The sequence below is a fragment of the Equus quagga genome, chromosome 4 (assembly GCF_021613505.1).
Source record: "Equus quagga isolate Etosha38 chromosome 4, UCLA_HA_Equagga_1.0, whole genome shotgun sequence".
NCBI lineage: Eukaryota > Metazoa > Chordata > Mammalia > Perissodactyla > Equidae > Equus > Equus quagga.
In genome coordinates, this window is record NC_060270.1 from 4,642,455 (window position 1) to 4,660,857 (window position 18,403).

At 39.2% G+C, this 18,403-nt stretch overlaps 2 protein-coding genes across 3 annotated transcripts in view; one reads left to right on the forward strand and one right to left on the reverse strand.

Annotated features, from left to right (window-relative positions):
* CMSS1 (cms1 ribosomal small subunit homolog) overlaps positions 1-18,403 on the forward strand; it is a 362,276-nt gene that overhangs the window by 50,387 nt on the left and 293,486 nt on the right. The window contains exon 1 of one of the 2 annotated variants that reach the window (XM_046658604.1): positions 2,454-2,815. The exons of the other annotated variant lie outside the window; for it this stretch is intronic. Within the exon in view, the coding sequence (XP_046514560.1) occupies positions 2,620-2,815 (196 nt within the window). The 5' untranslated portion in view covers positions 2,454-2,619. Of the gene's footprint in view, positions 1-2,453; positions 2,816-18,403 lie in introns of those variants that run through there. 2 annotated transcript variants of the gene reach the window in all.
* The window catches only part of FILIP1L (filamin A interacting protein 1 like), a 277,314-nt gene that overhangs the window by 25,604 nt on the left and 233,307 nt on the right, over positions 1-18,403 (reverse strand). The gene's annotated exons all lie outside the window — the stretch shown is intronic.

Genomic DNA, 18,403 nt, shown 5'->3' on the forward strand with positions numbered 1-18,403 from the left:
GCTGCTGTCCTATCTTAATCTGCTAAAGCATCTGAGAGAAGAAGCATGAGAAGGGAGTGCTTCTCCCATATCTGAAAAAGAACCAAGGGACTTTCCTTGGCAACCCATCCCACTTTTGTTTGCCCAGCTTTCTCAGTCGGAGGTGATGTTAGTACAGAAAAAAGTCAGGGAGAGAGAATCTCAACTCTGTTTTTAAGAAAAAGAGAGTTTACAACAGTGTTGGTGATGATCAGCTAGGAATTAGTGCACCTAATATTCGAAGCAGAAACTGACCAGCCAGAGGAGGTTCTAAAAGTCTTTGGAGCACACATTAAATATAAGTGATTGGATTGCTGGCCCAGAAATACTGCAGTGATGGCAGAAGCAGCCACAGAAATATTTCTGTGAAAGTTTGTGATGCTGGCTGCATATGGAGTGTCTCTTCATCTTTAAGTCCTTATTTAAACATAATTTACAGAAACTAAACAATCAGTTTATAATGAAGCTAAATTCATAGTCAAATATAAATTAAATAAACTCTCAAAATCGTTAAAGATTAATGATATGCCCAAGAGGATAAGGTAAGATGTGTTAGGCTTTTCAAAGATAATGACTCAGTTTCTGAAGCAGGTTGAGACCAATATTGCTTTATATCCTCTGGTTATTACTCCACAATATCTAGTCTTTATTTATAAACAGCTCTCTTCCTGCCCCCTTCCTTTTTCCATTAAATGGGAGGCTGTATTGTTTTTTTCTCTATTCACTTTGTAAAAGCATTTGCTTTGCCCTGAATCACTAGATATAGACAGAATATGACCTAAAAGGAATTAATGGAATTTTATTCTTCCTCTTCCATTTTCACTTTTTTACCTCAAAACCCATTTATTACCAAAGGCACTTCTTTGGAGGGGGAAGGGGCAGCAGAGAACCCTAAAACAAAATTCACAGCCTTTTGAGAAAGCAAATTAATGGAAATTGCAAGCAGACTTGAAAAGAAGCTCAAAGCTTGATTCACGTGTTCATATTAGCTGTTACTATAGACTCCATCATAGCATTAGGAAAATATCACGAAAATACCAGTGCCTAACAGTTAAGGTTAATCACCTTAAAAGGGCAAATGAATTTAATTAAGCATAAAATTAATATGTGCTTTATCTGGAAATGTAAAAATTCACATTCATTCAATCTAAAACATTTTTTCCATCATATAGATTGCCCCAAGGACTAAGAAGTGCTCACTCAGAGAGCCCTGTGAGATAATGCATCCACGATAAGTCTTGTTTAACTTTCAGTTTTAAAAAAGGGTCTTAATGGGTGATTGTTCTTTGAACCATGCTTTAAAGTTAATAAGTGGAAGAAAGTGTGGAATATTGAAGTGTGTCATTTAAAACAAAATTGATGTTCGCCTGTTTAAAAAAAATAAAATGCGGACTGGGAAACGCAGCTGTTAGAGCTTTGATAGAGGTTATGATTTTCAACAGTTGAGCTATAGTTTATGGTACAGATGGTACTTTGGGTATAGATGAAACAATAATTGATGGTTTCTGTTTCCCTCCTCCTCTATTAGATTCAAAAGAGTAGAATACCTTTTTCCCAAGGCAGGAATTTTTCAGTTTCCAATTACAACCTGTATCAAATAAACAACTCTTCTATTGCATGTTCGGTCCTTCCCCAGTGACCGGGTGTTGGCCCCTCTCTCTTCTCATTACAGTAGGCTTCCCCAGATGTGAAGTAATAGTTTCAGGGAAATCCTACTTCTCAGTACTAACCTGCAGTTTACATAGCCTATCTTCAGGCCAAAGAACGTATAATTTTTCTTTTAGAATACTAAAACCAAAGTCTTGCATTGCTCCAAGCAAAATTAGCAAACAAAACTCCTATGAAACAAAAATGGTAGGCACCAATGTCATATACTTGAAAAAACTTAACCACAGGAATTACTTAGACACACACATATATCCCAAATTTTGAGCATAATAAAAAAATGGCATGTTTCAAATGATAAAACATAGAGGCTTTTTAAAAAGGAAAATAATTGTGTCACACATTTCTTAAGTTTTGTTTTACAATCTATGTTCAGACTAAATCAAGTTTGAGAGATAAATCATTTTTTCATCTCCTATTAGTGTTTTAAACTTGACATAGCATATTTTATTTTTAATTCCTCTGCTGATTTTTATTCTGAAAAGTAAAATATGTACATTTTCAGCATCTGCCAAATGTTCAGTTATCATACTGTAAGGTTTCATATAAATGCTATATAAAGACTATAAAGCAATAGTCTGTTCAGGGTTTAGATGTAACTAATTATGGTTCAAAATGCCACTGATTAACAAAATTCTTCTATAGATTTTACCTTTTAAGTTAGCATTTATACATAATAGACTATTGTCCAAAGTATTACTCTAGAGAAACTAGCTTTATCTTTAATTTTTAGTGCAGTTTGTCATTTATCCATTGACTGGAGTTGAAGTAAAAAGAACTCAAAACTGTGTTACTTCCTTGTACAAACTGATATATGCTTTTAAGACAAGAATAGCGTTTGTAAGATTTTTTGGAAGCGTAAAGTATTTTACTTTTTAAGTTAGATTCATCCTAATCACAAGAAGTATTCCGAACAGGGGTTTTCTAGTCTTTTGCATGAAGATTTACAAGGGGTGGGGGCAGGAACCGGCAGCGGCAAGCCCCTACCCTGTGGCAGTGCTTCGCACTCCGCTCTGCAGGACGCGCCCGAGGAGAGCGGCGGGGAGAGGGCTGCGGCCGGACCGTCTACCCGCCGCGTCCAGAGACGGCAGCACAGGCAGGCTTCAGAGGGCAGCGCGCTTGGAAAGCGCAGGTAATACATATTGTCCCCACCGCTCCACACTGAAAATTACAGCCCCGATCTGCCTTCCCGTCGGAGAAAACTTTTACTTTCAAGTTGTGTTTGAGTTGGAGAAGGTTTTGAACCTAGAGTTCATTGGCCGCGCTTCTCGAAACCTGTCTGCAGTTGGTGATGCTGATAACTCTAAAGCCACCTACGTCCTGCCTGGCTCCACCAGCAGAGCCCTCGCTGCAGCGGAGCGGAGCGGCTCCCGGGCTTACCTGGGCTGCCTGCGCCGGCGGGCGGGCGGCGGGCCGGGGGACGGAGTCGCGCCGCGCTGCGAGCGGGCTGTGCGCGCTCCGGGAGTCGCCCGAACAATGCGAGCGGGGCCCGAGCGCGCCGGCCTAGGGCGTTACGTCACCGCGCTGCCTTATAAGGCGCTCCGCGTGTGCGGCGGCGGGCGCGGACGGACGGCCGCGGAGGAGGCGGCGGCACAGCGGCGCGCCCGGCCCGCGACGCCCGGCCGTGTGAACGCGGCGCGGCCGGCTCCCCGCCGAGGGCGGCGGGTCGCGGGCTCTCCTGCCGGGCTCGCGCGGTCGCTGGGGGTCGCGGTCGTCCGCTCGCGACTGCGCTCCCTCTGGGGCACTAAAGCGTCTGTTACGGCTTCGGACTCTCAAATACGCATCCTCTTACTTAACTTTTGTAAATAACTGTTAATGTTGTATTTGTTGTTTGGTGGCTGGGGTGGGGAGGGGGAGGCCAGCAGGATTTTTTTTTTTTTTTCTCTTTTTGGAGACATCTCCGGGGGTGATTTAGACTTCAAACCTTCTTTTTCCTCTTTGTAAAGAGTAGGGGTCCTCAGAGGATAGTATTTTATTTCCTGATGATGTAACTACCAAACAATTCTTCAAGTGATGATGGGAAGGCCAGATGAAATCTTATTTTTTCAGTGTTTTTCCTGAAAGAACCTCCCTGTTTCTCATTTCTGCATGCCTGTGTTTTAAGGAAAGTGGTTAAAACTAATCAAGTTATTTGGCAGGGAAAATATTTATTAAGGAAATTAAATATTTTGTGCGCTACTTTCAAGACAAAGTATAAAAATAGAACTTTAGAACCAATTTTAATCCATTTGTTCTCTTCTACCAACAAACAAAACTTAAAAAACATGAGAAGAAAAGAAACTGACCAAATAGGACTGAATTAAGCCTGTTCCCCACTAGAATGGGGCAGAGTTACTTGTATAAATCCTTTTTCTGGTAAATGAGAATTAGCCTTCTAATTATTTTGCACATCAATAGGAGAAGTAATCTCTAAAGTCCTAGCCAATTATATGAATCTGCTAAATAAATTAGAGATGGGGCTGCCTTATTTGCAAGCTTCAAATGAATCGAATAGTTTTAATAACTTGAGTCTATTTAACTCTTTTTAAATTACGTTAAAATAGGATTGCTTCCTATTATGATGTGCATATGTGTATAGAACTATTGTTTCCATATGTTTTGTCAAACAGGAATAATGAAAATAGTCTGCTTGTTTCTTTTCCCTAGTGTGGAGTGGAGAGAGGCTGGTTGCAGAGAATGTATAGTTAGTGGAAATGGCGTGGAAAGAAGATGCAGGGCACAAAACAAAAGTGTGTCATCCTTGCTAAACTGGGGTCACTTTGACAGTTCTACATCACTGTGCCTGTCTACAAGAAACCTAAGTTAAACTTATCCCCGCTTTTCACGTATACTGTTCTAAGGGAAGTGAATGAGCGTACCCTTCAGCTGAACTCAAAGTTTAATCTTTGATTCGCAGTTTTGTATTGACATTTTAGATGTGTGTTAGTTTTATTACTCTACCTTATACTTATGAGGTGCAGTTGAGTTTTTTAGTCCCCTGTGCTTGCCTCATACTTCTTAAACATCCTTTTTGAGACTTTTGTGCTAGATTTGATTTATTACAAATGAGATGAAATGTTACACAAGTTGCAAGAAGCATAAATACCTGGATCTCAACTCCAAACTGGTAATATAAAGTATCTTTACCCCAAAACTAGCATTTTTATAACTTCTTTTGCCTCCTTTCCCCTCTGGTGAGTACAGAGGTTTCCTGACATTTGACACTGCCTTTTAGTTCGTAATTTTGTCCTCTTGCTTTGCATTTCTTTTCATTCTTTTGACTTCCCAGTTCCTCTGTAAAGTATGTCATTATTATTTCCTCCTTTTCTTTAGTTGGGGTAAGTGAAAAATAGAGAAGTTAAGTGGATACAAGACTCGTCTAGGGTCCTTGAAGCAGGAGAAGAGAGGATTTGCACCCTCCTCCTCGGGTGCCTTGCCTGGAGCTGTCACCCCCTGAAGCACTAGTCTCTGACCCAGCTGTGACTCAGGGTTCCAACTGAGGTCGTGGTATGTGACCGCTCTCTTCGGGAAACAATAACAACTCACATTTGTTGAGCTTTTAGCTCATGCCAGTCACTGTGCTTAGTGCGCCACATTCACTCCATTATTTAATCTGCACAACACATTTTGAGGTGATATTTTCTATACCTTTCAGATGAAGAAACACATTTGGGCGGATAAAGTGGCTTGACCAAGGTCACACTGCTGGTAAAGTAATGACTGCAGGGATTTGAACCACTGTATCTGTGTACAGCCTGAGACTCGTGTTCTCTTAATGGTTTGCTCAGAATCTCTCAGAGGCGTTGCTAGTAAAGAAGTGTGATTTAGTTGAGAATTTCGTATCTTTATTTTCCCGACTGAATGTTGATCTAGGAAAACCAAGACTCACCCTCTTCGCAGGCCGCACACCAGGGCCATCCTGATTGTGCACTGAATAACCCTAGGGAGTGTCATTCACATTGGAGACATCATAGATTTGTTTCTTTAGTAAGATAGTTTGCTTGAGGATGTTGGCAACATGTCTTGTTCTAAGAAAATTAGAATATTATGACAGTTTTCCTACAGATGAGAGTCAAGGGGCTTGAGGATGGGGGATGTTGATCTAACTGACACAAGAGCACCCTGGGACTTGTATTGCTCACTCCAGCCAGCAGTTGGCATTGTTCTCCATTGGCCACATGAGTTGTTGAGTAGACTTTTATTTCTTTCCCTCTTCGTACCAAATCTTTTTTCTCTTAGTTTCTGACAAATATTTATTATGAAAAGAATAAACAGAGTTGTGACCACTGTGTCTCAGTCTTGCTTCAGAAAATTTTTCTTGCTAGCCTAGTTCTGTCCCATTACCATGTAACTCTCCTCTCATTTTATAATCAGGAATTTCCTACAAATAAGAATACCTACAAATTAAGTCCTTGCTACAGTCGGTAATCTGAATTTATGACCTAAATCAGCAATAATTTAAGTTGTTATTTGGAAATGATAATGATACAGAGGGATTTTTCTGCTAAGTTAACTGCTTTCTAATGTGGAGGAAGGGTTTATAGGCAACAGGGCTGGAAATGAGGAAGTATTGGTTGGTTGCACCACATGAAATCCCTTTTGTTAGATAGTCCTAAACTGTTGAATATCAGCAATTTCCCATCATTCAAGCTAATGCTAGGAGGTTATTAGAATGACCACAGCAGTGGGCGTTATTAGTAATGTCCACAATGTCGTCATTATTTAACTGTTTTAAATACAATTAACATGTTACTAAGCATGTCGAAGCCAATTTCTTTCTGTGAGTGACCGCTCTTATTTTCTTCCATGTCCTCTCTTCCTGCCTTGGTTTCTTCTTGTGACTGGGAAAGTCTTTCAGTCATCCAAGTGCCAGAGAAGCAGTATTCATAATTAACTAACCTTTCTTGCCTCTGCCCACAGTTTTCATTCCTGATTCTTCCATCAGTTCAGGCGTGATGTGCTCTGCTCCCTGGAAGCTCTGCTTCAAGCTGTGGGGTGGTGACACCAACTTTGAATGTGAAACGTTCGCTCCTTTGCTTCTATAAAATAGTATGTGTGGAAACACTATAACGTGCAAAAACAACAATTCTTATTATGGGCAGGCTCCTGTATGAGAAGCTGAACATACATAGGAGTGGGGAGAGGTCCAGGATGGCAAGGGGAGGGGCATGTGGTCCTGCATTGCATTAGGCTGCTGTTGGATTGGCCAGAGTATGAGCCTTTGGTGCTAAGGTATTCCACCTCACAGAACGTTCTGATACCTTACTGGCAGGCTTCTTACACAGCAATTTTGCCTCTGAACATTGGGCAAGCCTGACATGCATGTGGTGCTGATCTCTTTGCTGCTACACAATTTAGGATAAAGGCTGAAGGGACTGAGAGCCACAGGTGGGCAGCTGTAGAATGTGGAGCCAAAAGGGAATTCTGAGGGTGTAAGCACCTTCTCTCCATGCCAGGGACCATCAGTTTTCTAACCAACCTCTTCACTTTTCTTTCTCTTCCTCAGGTGGATCTGCCTGGCTCTGTACACGTAAATGCCCACACAAAATAGATCACATCCCAGGCAGCACAGCACATACTCTGTGCACCGAGAGCCTTTCACCAGCAGTTACTAGGCTGCAGTGAACTTGGACTGACATATAGATCCTCTCACTCTCATCTGCAGCCCAGGTCTCCTGTCGCAGGCCTTCATGGTCCTTGAAGTTTCCAGAAGCTCTTCAGCTATTACTATTCATACTTCACCTGACTTTGCTTTTAGACAGGCGCCAGTACCCTTGAGAGCTAACTCGGACTGATTACAGCAGCAGTGCCAGTGGTGATACTAGGGAGTGGGAAGCCTGTTATTAACAGTAAAATAAATGATACTTTGTGGCTTTAAAAATTAATTTAAAAATATTTCAGCACCCATCACAATTTGGAAAATGCAGAAAAGTAGAAAAGACGTTTACACCTAGTATTACCATATGCATACTGCTAACTGTTAACAATTTTTCCCTCTAGTGTTTTTCTGAGCATTTGTAAAACAATTGTTCTCATACTGTGGGCCGTATGTGCGTATTGTGTATCTGACTTTTTACCTTTATTATATATATATTTAATCATGTTTATGGCTTTTTTGTAGACATTGGGTCTTTAAAAGCATATATGTACATATTTTCCCTAGCAATGGTGGTCACAAAGCCAGCCACTGCCTGCTATCCCCTTGACATTGCCCTGGTCTTGTTCTTCTCCCAGTGAAACAGGGACGTCTGTGTTTAATAGAGACCCTTCTGTTGATCAGAGACCTCCTGGTCTTGGTTGACATGGGATGCTATGTGTTGGCTGTGGGCCTCTCGTGAGGGTGCCAGTAGGTGAGCAGAATGACTGGAAAGAATAAACAATTGATAATATGACACAGCCATAAGCTTATTTAATGCGCAGCAGGAAAAGCCTGCTATTTAGGTCCAGTCCGTTTGCTTATTTATTCCTGCAAACATTTTGTGTTTCCTTGGTGACTAATAATAGTTTTGAGAAATTGTTGAACTCACAAGTATTACTGCAGAAGTAAAAAAATCCTCGAATCACAAAAATTAGAGACGGAAAAGACCTATGAGGTCATCTTCTGTGTCCCTTGCCAGTACAGATTGTTCTCAGTGCTCAGTGTCCAGTTCATTCTTAAAGGGACCTTGTCAAGCAGTTTGTGCCCCATATCTTTTTTAAGTAATGCATTTTTAAAGAAACCACTCTGACGGATTTTTCTATATAGTTGTGGAGCTTGATTTCAGGCTAAATAGTTGTGGAGAAAGGCCATATGTTCATAGTACAACTGAAAGGTTTTATTAGTTGGAAGTCATTAGAACAGTTTAGGATGCCATTGGAATATGTTGGCCAAGTAAGGGTAAAACATGGGTGAGCTGAATTTATGTTTTCTTTTACCATTGGAAATTCAAATAGAGCAATGAATGAGAATAAACTTTTAATCATATAAACTCATTGAAATGGGTCTAGAAGGCCTGAGGAAATAATGCATCTAGGAAGTAAAGAAAACTAAGAGAAAAATGGTTCATTCTAAGATTATTTTCATGAAAGAGACATTTTTTAACCCCCGCCCCCGGTCCCCAATTCTGCTTTGTCCATTATTTGTAGTTGATTATTGCTTGATATGAAGGTAGCTTCTAAATGTAAAATCCTTTCCTTCAGTTGGACAACTTCTTCCAAAGCCCAGGACAGAATAAAAGGGTCTCGTAGAGCAGTTAGTGGTGGTGTTACAGACTAAATGATTCAGTTCCCTTTATTATGGCTAATGATTTCTTCACTGGGAAAAATAATGAACAATTAAGAAATAAGAAATGTTCTTTGAGTTTTATTATGAAGGATAATCTTTTCCTAAAATCACATTTTAGTGTATAAAGGGCCTTAGAAAACATCTACTCTCACCCCTGGTGCCCACTTTTTAAATAGATGAGATAATTGGAGCTCAGAGAGGTTAATGGACTTGCCCCAAGGACAACAGTAAATCGATGACCCAGCCAATATGTTTTATAGGTTTGCATGTCTGTGTTGGGAAACATGAAAAATCAAATATGGCTTGATTACACAATGTGATTAGAACTGTCAGAAAGAATGTGTCTGAAATTCTAATTAATGTTAGAGCAATTTACCTAGGTTTATGCTAACTACAGAACTAATTTGAAGTATTACGAGCTAGTGATCCGCTTTACTGGTTAAAAATGCAGTCTTTTTGTTGCATTTCTTTTAAATTGGAGATCTGTATGTTGCTGGTAGTCAGCTTAAGCCAAATATGCCACTTACATAAAGATGTTCCAGGGAGTGGAAAGGGAAGGGAAGGTAATTGGTGTCATTCATGGAGAGCCTACTGTGTGCCAAACACTCTACCCAGAGCTCTACCTCTGATGCCTCAAACTTCCTTCCTGCTTTGTGGCATTCTGTATGAGTCTTAGCACAATACCCTGCACAGAGTGGGCATTCCACAAAGCTAATGAGTGAGGAAATGAAGGAAAGAAGTGCTTTGAATCCAGCAGGAGAAAGAGACGGTGATCATGTGCAAACTACCCCCATGCATTGACTGTTAGCTCGGGTTCATTTTTTATGCCATTTATTTCATAGCCGCTGAGGTGAATGTGTGTGCAGAATGCCACAAGATGCTACTTACAGTATTAAATTTTGGCTTTGTACTTTTAAATCAACTCAATACTGATAAGATTTTTTTTTTTGAGAAAGATTAGCCCTGAGCTAACATCTGCTGCCAATCTTCCTCTTTTTGCTGAGGAAGACTGGCCTTGAGCTAACATCTGTGCCCATCTTTCTCTATTTTATACGTGGGATGCCTACCACAGCATGGCTGGCTAAGCAGTGCATAGGTCCATGCCTGGGATCTGAACTGGCGAACCCTGGGCCACCAAAGCGGAGCATGAGAACTTAACCACTTCACCACCAGGCTGGCCCCCTGCATCTACTGTGTTATTTTAAGAGGCACTCAGCAACTGTTTGTTAAGCACCTTCTGTGTATTTATCACTATACCGAGTTCATACAAGGGAGGCAGAGAGTATAAAGTATGTTCCTGCCCAGATTTTGATGGGTAGATAGAACAAACAAATGAAAAAAAGCCCCAGAAACAATTAGTATTAAATAGGGATGCTAAGTTTAGTGAAGGGACGAATTTTTGTAAAAGTGTCAGCGGGTCTAGAAATATATGGGAGGTCTTCGTAACAGAAGTTAAAGTTCATCTGGACCTTGAATGGTGAGTGAGGAAATCTGGGAGGGAGAATGGCAGAGCAAAGGGACCCTGGAGTGACTGGAGTCACTGATTGGCGCTTATTGAGCAGTGCTGGGCCTCTGCAGATGGCTGTGCAGGCGGTGGACGTTGTAGCCCTGGAGGAGAAGGTGGTCACATAAGGTGGAGCCAGACTAGGAATGGACCTTAAAATTCAAGCAGCGGGGTTTTGGTTTTAACTTACTGGTTTAGACAGTAGGGTGCTATTGACAACTTTTGAGTAGTTGAGTAATATATTGAAATCAGTTTAAATGAACCATGGCATTGTTAGAAAGTTCCTTTTCAGTTGCATGTTAAAGTACAATATATACATATGAAGTAGAACTGGGAGTATGCCAACCTTGTCATATATTATTGCTTCTTTTAGGTGTAACGTTTGCATAAGTGAAGGTGTGGAGCAGCCTTTTTTGAAAAATTTTAAATGTATTCTCTGAGAATAAAAATAAAATACATGTATCAAGTTTTAATTAAATAGAATTTCTTTTAGTCTTATTAAATATTAGAATGACTGCTCAAAGGTGGCTCTCTTGAGCCATTTATTTGACAAGTACTTTACCAAAGAGTTTCCCCAGAGAGAAAGTTGGTAGCTGGGTAACGGTCTCCCAAGGCGCTTATATCACACACACTCAAAAACTCTGACTATGACTGACTGAATGAATGAATGAATTGGTTGTTTGGTTGTTTGGTTGGTTGGTTGGTTTTGATAATGTGCTTTGCAGGGGGCCTGTTAGATCCTTTACTGAAAATGGTGGGAGGCTCTTGATGTTTTAGGTATACCTTCTTACCTACGTACCCATCAGGAATTTTGTTTACTCATTGTGGAAGGTAAAGTTGAGAAGAGAATCTTCTCAGAATGCATTTTGTTGAGACAGACACTTTATCTTCACTTTTCCATCTTCCAGGGAAAGGATTTTATGTCTTCATTGGGTCAGTTTTTTTTTTTTCTTTTTTTTCCCCAAAGCCCCAGTACATAGTTGTATATCCTGTTCTAAGTTACTCTAATTCTTCTATGTAGGATGCCACCACAGCATGGTCTGATGACCCATGTATAGGTCCGCTCCCAGGATCCAAACCAAGAAACCCTGGGCTGCCAAAGCAGAGTGTGCGAATTTAACCACTCGGCCACAGGGCCAGCCCCCAAGGGTCAGTTTTAATATTTCATAAATTTCATTACAAAAATAGCTCTGCTAAGAATTTAGTTTGTTTCACCCCCTCGCCACCCCATGATCTTACTGGGCTTTCATCTCTCTCTTTGGTTCATGAGTTATTTAGAATTGTTCTTCTTAATTTTTAAACTTATGTTTTGGGTAGGGGGAGAAATCTTTCTATCACTGATTACATTAAGAGTCAGAAAATATGGTCAGTATGCTATGTACTTTTGCAATTTGTCAAGATCTGCTGTTTGGTCCCACATGTGGTTAGTTTGTATACAAGTTCTCTGTCTGGTTGAAGAGAATGTGTATTCTGTAGGAGTTAAAAACAGTGTTCTCTATATCGATAAACCCTGCTTATTGTGTTGTTAAAATCTTCTACAGCCTTACTGATGTTTGTCTGCTTGGTTTATTAATGACTAAGAGAGATGTGTTAGAGTCTTCCTCTGTGGTGGTGGATTAGTCTGCCCTTGTGTTTCTGTCAGCTCTTGCTTTACATATTTGAGACCATACTTTTAGGTATACGTAAATTCAAACTATTCCTAGGAAATGCAGTCTTTTCACATTATATAATAACTGTTTATAGATGCTTTCCACCGTAAAGTCCCTTTTGTCTCATATTAACATAGCTGTATAACCTTTCTTTTCATTCCTGGTTGCCTGATAATGTCTTTTTTCCAGTGTTTTACTTTCAACTTTACTGTATTTTTATGTTTCAGTCACTTGTGAACAGCATATAGTTGGGAATTATTATTGTAGTTAGAATTGTTTTAATACAGTCTGGCAATCTTTGTCTTTTAACATGAGCATTTAGTCTACATTAGAGATGATTATTGATGTATTTGAATTTACTTTTGCCATCTTATTTAATGGTTCTATTTTTTTAACTGCGTTTTTTGTTGTTATTGTTTTATCTCATTTCTTGGCTTCTTTTGAATTTTATTTTTATTCATTTTCTCCCTCTCTACTTTGTAAGTTACACACTATTCCTATTTTATTAGGAATTTATTACCCTATAAATTCCACCTTATGAGTTAAATTGTCAAAGTCTAAAGCTGATCCATTATTTTAATCATCCTCCAAAAAATTTAAGAACTTCGGAACACTTTAACTCTGAGCATCCTCTCCCGATTTACATATTATTGTTGTCCTATTTTATAATTCAGTCTTTTTTTAATTCTACAAGACGTTGTCGTCAGCTATTATTGTTCTTTTAGTCAATGTTGGTTTAGATGTACCAACATGTTTACCACTTTCTTTGCTCGTCATTCCTTCTTTTATTCCAGACTTCCATCTGGGATCACTTTCCTTCAATCTAAATACATCCTTTGAACTTCTTTTAGTGGAAGTCTGCTCTTTGCAGATGCTCTCTTTTTATTTATTTGAACACATCTTTATTTCACCCTTGTTCTTAGGAAGATTTTTCCTGAGTATAGACTTCTAGGTTGACGCTTGTTTTCTGTCAGCACACTGAAACTATTATTCCACCATCTTCCGGCTTCCCATGTTACTGTTGAAAAGTCGGTTATCAGTCTAATTGTCATTCTTTTTCTCTCTGGCTGCTTTTACGATTTTCCCTTTGTCTTCGATATTCTGCAATTTCGCTGTGATGTACTTAAGTATAAATTTCTTTTAATCCTTCTTTGGTTTCATTGAGATTCCTGAATCTATAGACTGGTGTCTTTCTTCAGTTGTAGGAATTTCTCAGCCGATATAAATTTGTCAAATATAGCTTCTGAACAGTTTTTTCTCTCCTCACCTTTTAAAGCTTGGATTAGGCACGTTAGACTTTCTCACTCTGTTGTTCATATCCCTTAACTGCTCTTTCCGTTGTTCTTTCTCTTTCTTCAGGCTGTATTCTATATAATTTCTTCAGATTTGTCTTCCAGTTCACTAATCCTCATTGCTGATCTGCAATTACAGTTTTCATTTCTGAAAGTTTTTTTTTCCTGATTCACTTGGCCCTTTATAGTCTATTATTCTTTTGACTAGAAATTTCAATCCCCCTTTTTATCTTTAACATATTAAGTATGTTTTACAAGCTGTCTGATAATTTAAATATCTGAGGTCTTTAAATCTCAGCGGCTCTGATTCTGCTATCATTTCTCTGGGTTCTGATCCTTGTGCATTATTTTCTAGTGTGTTTTTGGATTTTTTAATATGAGCTCATACATCTTAGAACTTTATATGTGGGAATTCTTTGAACTCCAGGTTGAAGGTGGCTTCCTCCAGAGAAGATTTGCATTTGTTTTTTGCCAGATACCAGGGGGTATTTTCAGCCCAGAATCTCTAGGCTCAGGCTTTTTTGTTTTTTGTTTTTGGACCACCCAGTTAGTATGAACTGGGGCTGCAAATATCATGTGGACTAGTTGTTATTACAAATTCTCAGAGTACTTTATTTCTCCCCTTACTCCCAATGCCCTAGTTCAAGGAGAGCACTTTTCACTTGCAGTTCCTAGAGGTCAGTTACGTTACTAAATCACCTTTACACTGATAGTTTACCTCTTTGCAATCCCTGCTTTGTGTGGGGCTGGGAGGATCCTGGGCTTTTTCCTCTGTACTCTATGATGCCATGAAAACTAAAATTTAAGTCCACAGAGTTCAAAAAATGCAAAACGAAAGCCAGCTTCTGGTCTTTCCTTACCTTGCTGGTTTTCACTTTTATTCCATCCTTGGCCTTTGGATATTTCTTAATGACTTGCCATCTGAGGGATGTATATTTTAAAATATTTTATTCATTTTATTTAGCACTTTAAGTGTTTTTTGTTTTTTGGGTTTTTTTTTTTTTAGTAAGACAGTAGTTTAGAGTAGCTAATCACTTTCACCATCAGAAGTGCACCTTAGCATGATGTAATCTAATAGTGAAAACCAACCTAAAAACTACATAGGAACTATTTCAAATTAATATATTAGAGCCAATCGTTTGGCTTTTTATTCTAAGAAACAGAGTTTTAGCTTAACCTCTTAAGGTTTTACATCTTAGCATTTACATTCGTTATTCAGTATACTAATTGGCCACCAGCAATTTTTCAGCTGCAAGGTAATATAAACGTTGTCTCAAATATAAGCTCAATTATTAGCAAAACTTGAACTTTTTAAGTTTTAGCCTTTCTTAGGTCCACACGTTAATAGGAATATAGATCTGCCGTCTAGGATAGGTATGACCCACTTCTACTTATTAGTTAAATTTATTAAATGTCATTATTTTCCTGGCATTTTACAGTTGTCACTTCTTAGTTTAGGCAAACACACATTAGTCGGAGACCAGTGTAAGGAGAGATGGTGTAAGAGAGTTCAAGGAAGCCTCCTCTGCGCTTCACTGAACCACTCTGAGAAATCGGGTGTCGTTGACGTCTCATTCCAGGTGCTTCAGAGAGAGATTGTTCTCATGGGCCACTTTCAGAAAGCTATTCCCATCTTGAATTCAGGAGCTTTTCACAGAGCACTAGGCCAGTCTCTAATTTTGTATAGAATATCGTGTAATGTAAGATGGCTTCGCATCTTGGAAGAACTCCTAGGATATGGTGACTTTAGCTTGTTTGCCTCCATTGAGAACTCTCCTGAAAATAGTACCCCAGGTCTTCCAAGTAGTCTAGAATGTGAGTAACCAAGAGGAAATGACACGTCAGCTAGGATGCTTCCAGATGCAGTCAGCAGAAAACCTGGACTCCCTTTAGATTCAAACAGTGGTGAAATATATCCTCTCACAACGAAAATTCCAAACTTGGGGCAGGCTCCAGATGTGACATGTTGCCTCTTTCTCTGGGTTCTTGTGGCTCTAGCCTTTTCCCCTGGATAGCATCATTGTCACCCTAGTAGCAAGATGGCCTCAGTAATTTCAAGCATCGCATCCAGACGTACAGCACCTTCCGGTAAAGAGAGGACCATCTCTTGTGGTGTCTCCTAAGGAGTAAGGAGACCTTTCCCATAACTCTCTCTCTCCCACAAAGATGTGCCCTTATATCTTATTGGCTGGAACTGTCAGAGGGAAGGAAAGTAACATGGCTGGTTTATAGCCCAATCAGATTTTATCCTTGACCTAGACATAGGGTCACACTAGTGTGAGTCAAATGGTCTCAGTGGATTATTCTAAATTCTCTTTTGTGTAAATTCTGGGTATACTGTTGCCCTGTAATTTTCTCCATAAAGAGTATGGAGATCCCTACTGATACTCATGCCCACACAGATAGCTGCAGAGATGTTGTGCTCAACATATTTCAACAGTGGTCACAGACTGGGTGAATTGCAAGAACCAACTCAGTCAGCTGGTCTGGACCTTCATACTACTTTCTTTAAATTGCTAGATGATCTGTATATAGTTCTCAGTGAGTGAGTGGCCCATTTTTCTATGAAGTGATTTTAAGGCCAAAATAGGAACTTAGGAAACTCTCATATTTGAAATTCTGTTATGTCCTACAAATGTATAATATTCATTTTTTTCTGCCCAGAAAATGAGAGGTGATCAGGATTAAAGCTTTGTGGCATTTAAGTCCATCAGTCTTCAAACTAAAACATTTTTCCAGGAGAAAAGTCCCCACTGATTTTCTAATCCTTGCCATTCTTTTATGGACTCCTCCTTAGCCTTAGCCTTTAGTAGCTATGGAATAGAAGCAATAGATGTAATGCTTTATTGGTAAAATCAGAAATTTCTTTTTTCCCCGTGGAAAGTGAATATTAATATTGTGTCACTTGTTGATCTTTTTCTCTAGACATAATATGGCATTTTTCTGTGGGCTAAATTTGTTCTGCTTTCTCATATAGAACATTAAATCTGTTTGACAAAGTGAATTTAGGCCTCTTTACTGACTCCATAAATAATACATGAGCTAAAATTCTTTAGCTCATGTGGAGAATGTCACATCTCTAATTTTAGGGTCAATGTGATGATTCATGAACTTTGGATGAGAATATGGTGTAAGTGCTTCTTAAGAATCTCAGCTGTAAGTAACAATGAAGTTCATCATGCTGACCTGCTGGCTCATGTTTCTATATGCTATAGTTTTGATTTAGAAAAAGTTCGTGTAATAAGATTACTTATTTTCTTTCTCCCCAGACTGTTCCTTTTCTGTTAATTCACTATCATTCTTATACCCATAAAAAATGGAAACTAATTTTAGAGTAGAGACAAAGTAGTAAAAAAATTGAAGCGGTTCAATGAATAGAAATGTTATTGAGGATTCTGCCGGCAGTATTTTCTGATTTTGCTAAAGCCTAAACTTTCTAGTTGGAAGAAACAAGTCACCTGCCCAAGGCTATTTATTGGGATGTTACCATATTTTATTGCCAGATCATGGCTTTTTTTATGATTTGGTGACTAAATTTGTTTTAAATATCAGAGAAACCATGATTTCTGTTTGCATATTTTTATTGATTCATTATCTTTCTTCAGCAGTTAATTAGATAAATGCAAATACATGCATGTGTGTATAAGTGTGTTAAAGTAGCTGTTTGTGTGTGTATGTGTGTGTGTTTTCCTTATCACTGTATTGCAGTTCCTTCATCCTCAGCAGGGGGTTGAGGAAAGATGATTTTAGGGAGGAAATGACTTGAAGTTCTTAAAGATCGGGTGAATACGTCTGCAGCCCTCATCCCAAGTCAGGTCTTCATTTCATGGCCTCGGTGTGTGATGGCCTTTGCAGCCTTCATGCAGCGACGCCTCCGGGCTGTTCCCAAGAAGAGGTGGAGGGCTGTCATGGTGATTGGACGAGGAGGGACCATGCCTTGCTTAGAATATACGCGATGCTCTGTGTGTCTGTTCTTCCCCATGAGGATATCTGGGGGCTATCAGGACACAGCCTTCTGCTTTCAGGTATCTCTATCTCCAGCAATGGAATTTTTAGGATCTAGGTATTTTTGAATGGTAAGTTCAAAAATACTATTGTCTGTTTTGTAGAACTTTAAGTCTTATCCCTAATCAAAAACTAGATCATAGCTTTTTAAGGTATGAGGATTTATGGATTTTTTTTCTCTATTATTAGAATTGTGTAGTTTGTTTGATGAAAGCAGGTAGCTAATTCTTTTAGTGTAAGTTATCAGAATTGACTGTCTTCCTAAAGTAACCTCCAAGTGCTTTGATCTGCACAACTTTTTAACTTCTATAGGTAATTGATTTATACTTCTGTATAGAATGTAATTAGATTCTATGCTGATTGAGAATTTTTTTTTTCTTTTGCTGAAGAAGATTCACCCTGGGCTAACATCTGTTGCCAGTCTTCCTCTATTTTGTATGTGGGCTGCCGTCACAGCATGGCCACCAAGTGGTGTAGGTCCATGCCTGGGATCCGAACCCAGGCCACTGAAGTGGAGCATGTTGAACTTAAGTGGTGGCCATGGGGCTGGCCCCAAAGCATGATTTTTGTTTATCAACATCCCTTTATAGAATATATTTGTATTTTAAAATATAATTAGATTTTATCCCCAACCCTAAACGCATTTTGAAGGTAAAAAATCTGACTCCCTCTTTGCTGAATCCACAAATGTTTCTATTAATTGCTTTACAATTTTATTATTATTGATGCTGGGTAACTAGACATTCAACATTCATTTATTAAGCACCTATGGTGTTAAATGAGACAAATTTGAGGAGAAAAAGCCATTTAGCATAGAACCAGACTTTAACAGGCTTCAGTAAACTTAATTCCTTTCCTTTCTGCTATGATATTCAAAACTTTGTGCAATATGGTGAAAAATAAAAGAGATCCCCTGCTTCAAGGAATTTACAGCTAGGAGGTGGTTGGCGAGGTATTGATACAGAAGAGGAGATAGACAGGTTAAAAACTAAGTGAATTCCACAAGGTACATAAATGAAGTGCCCTT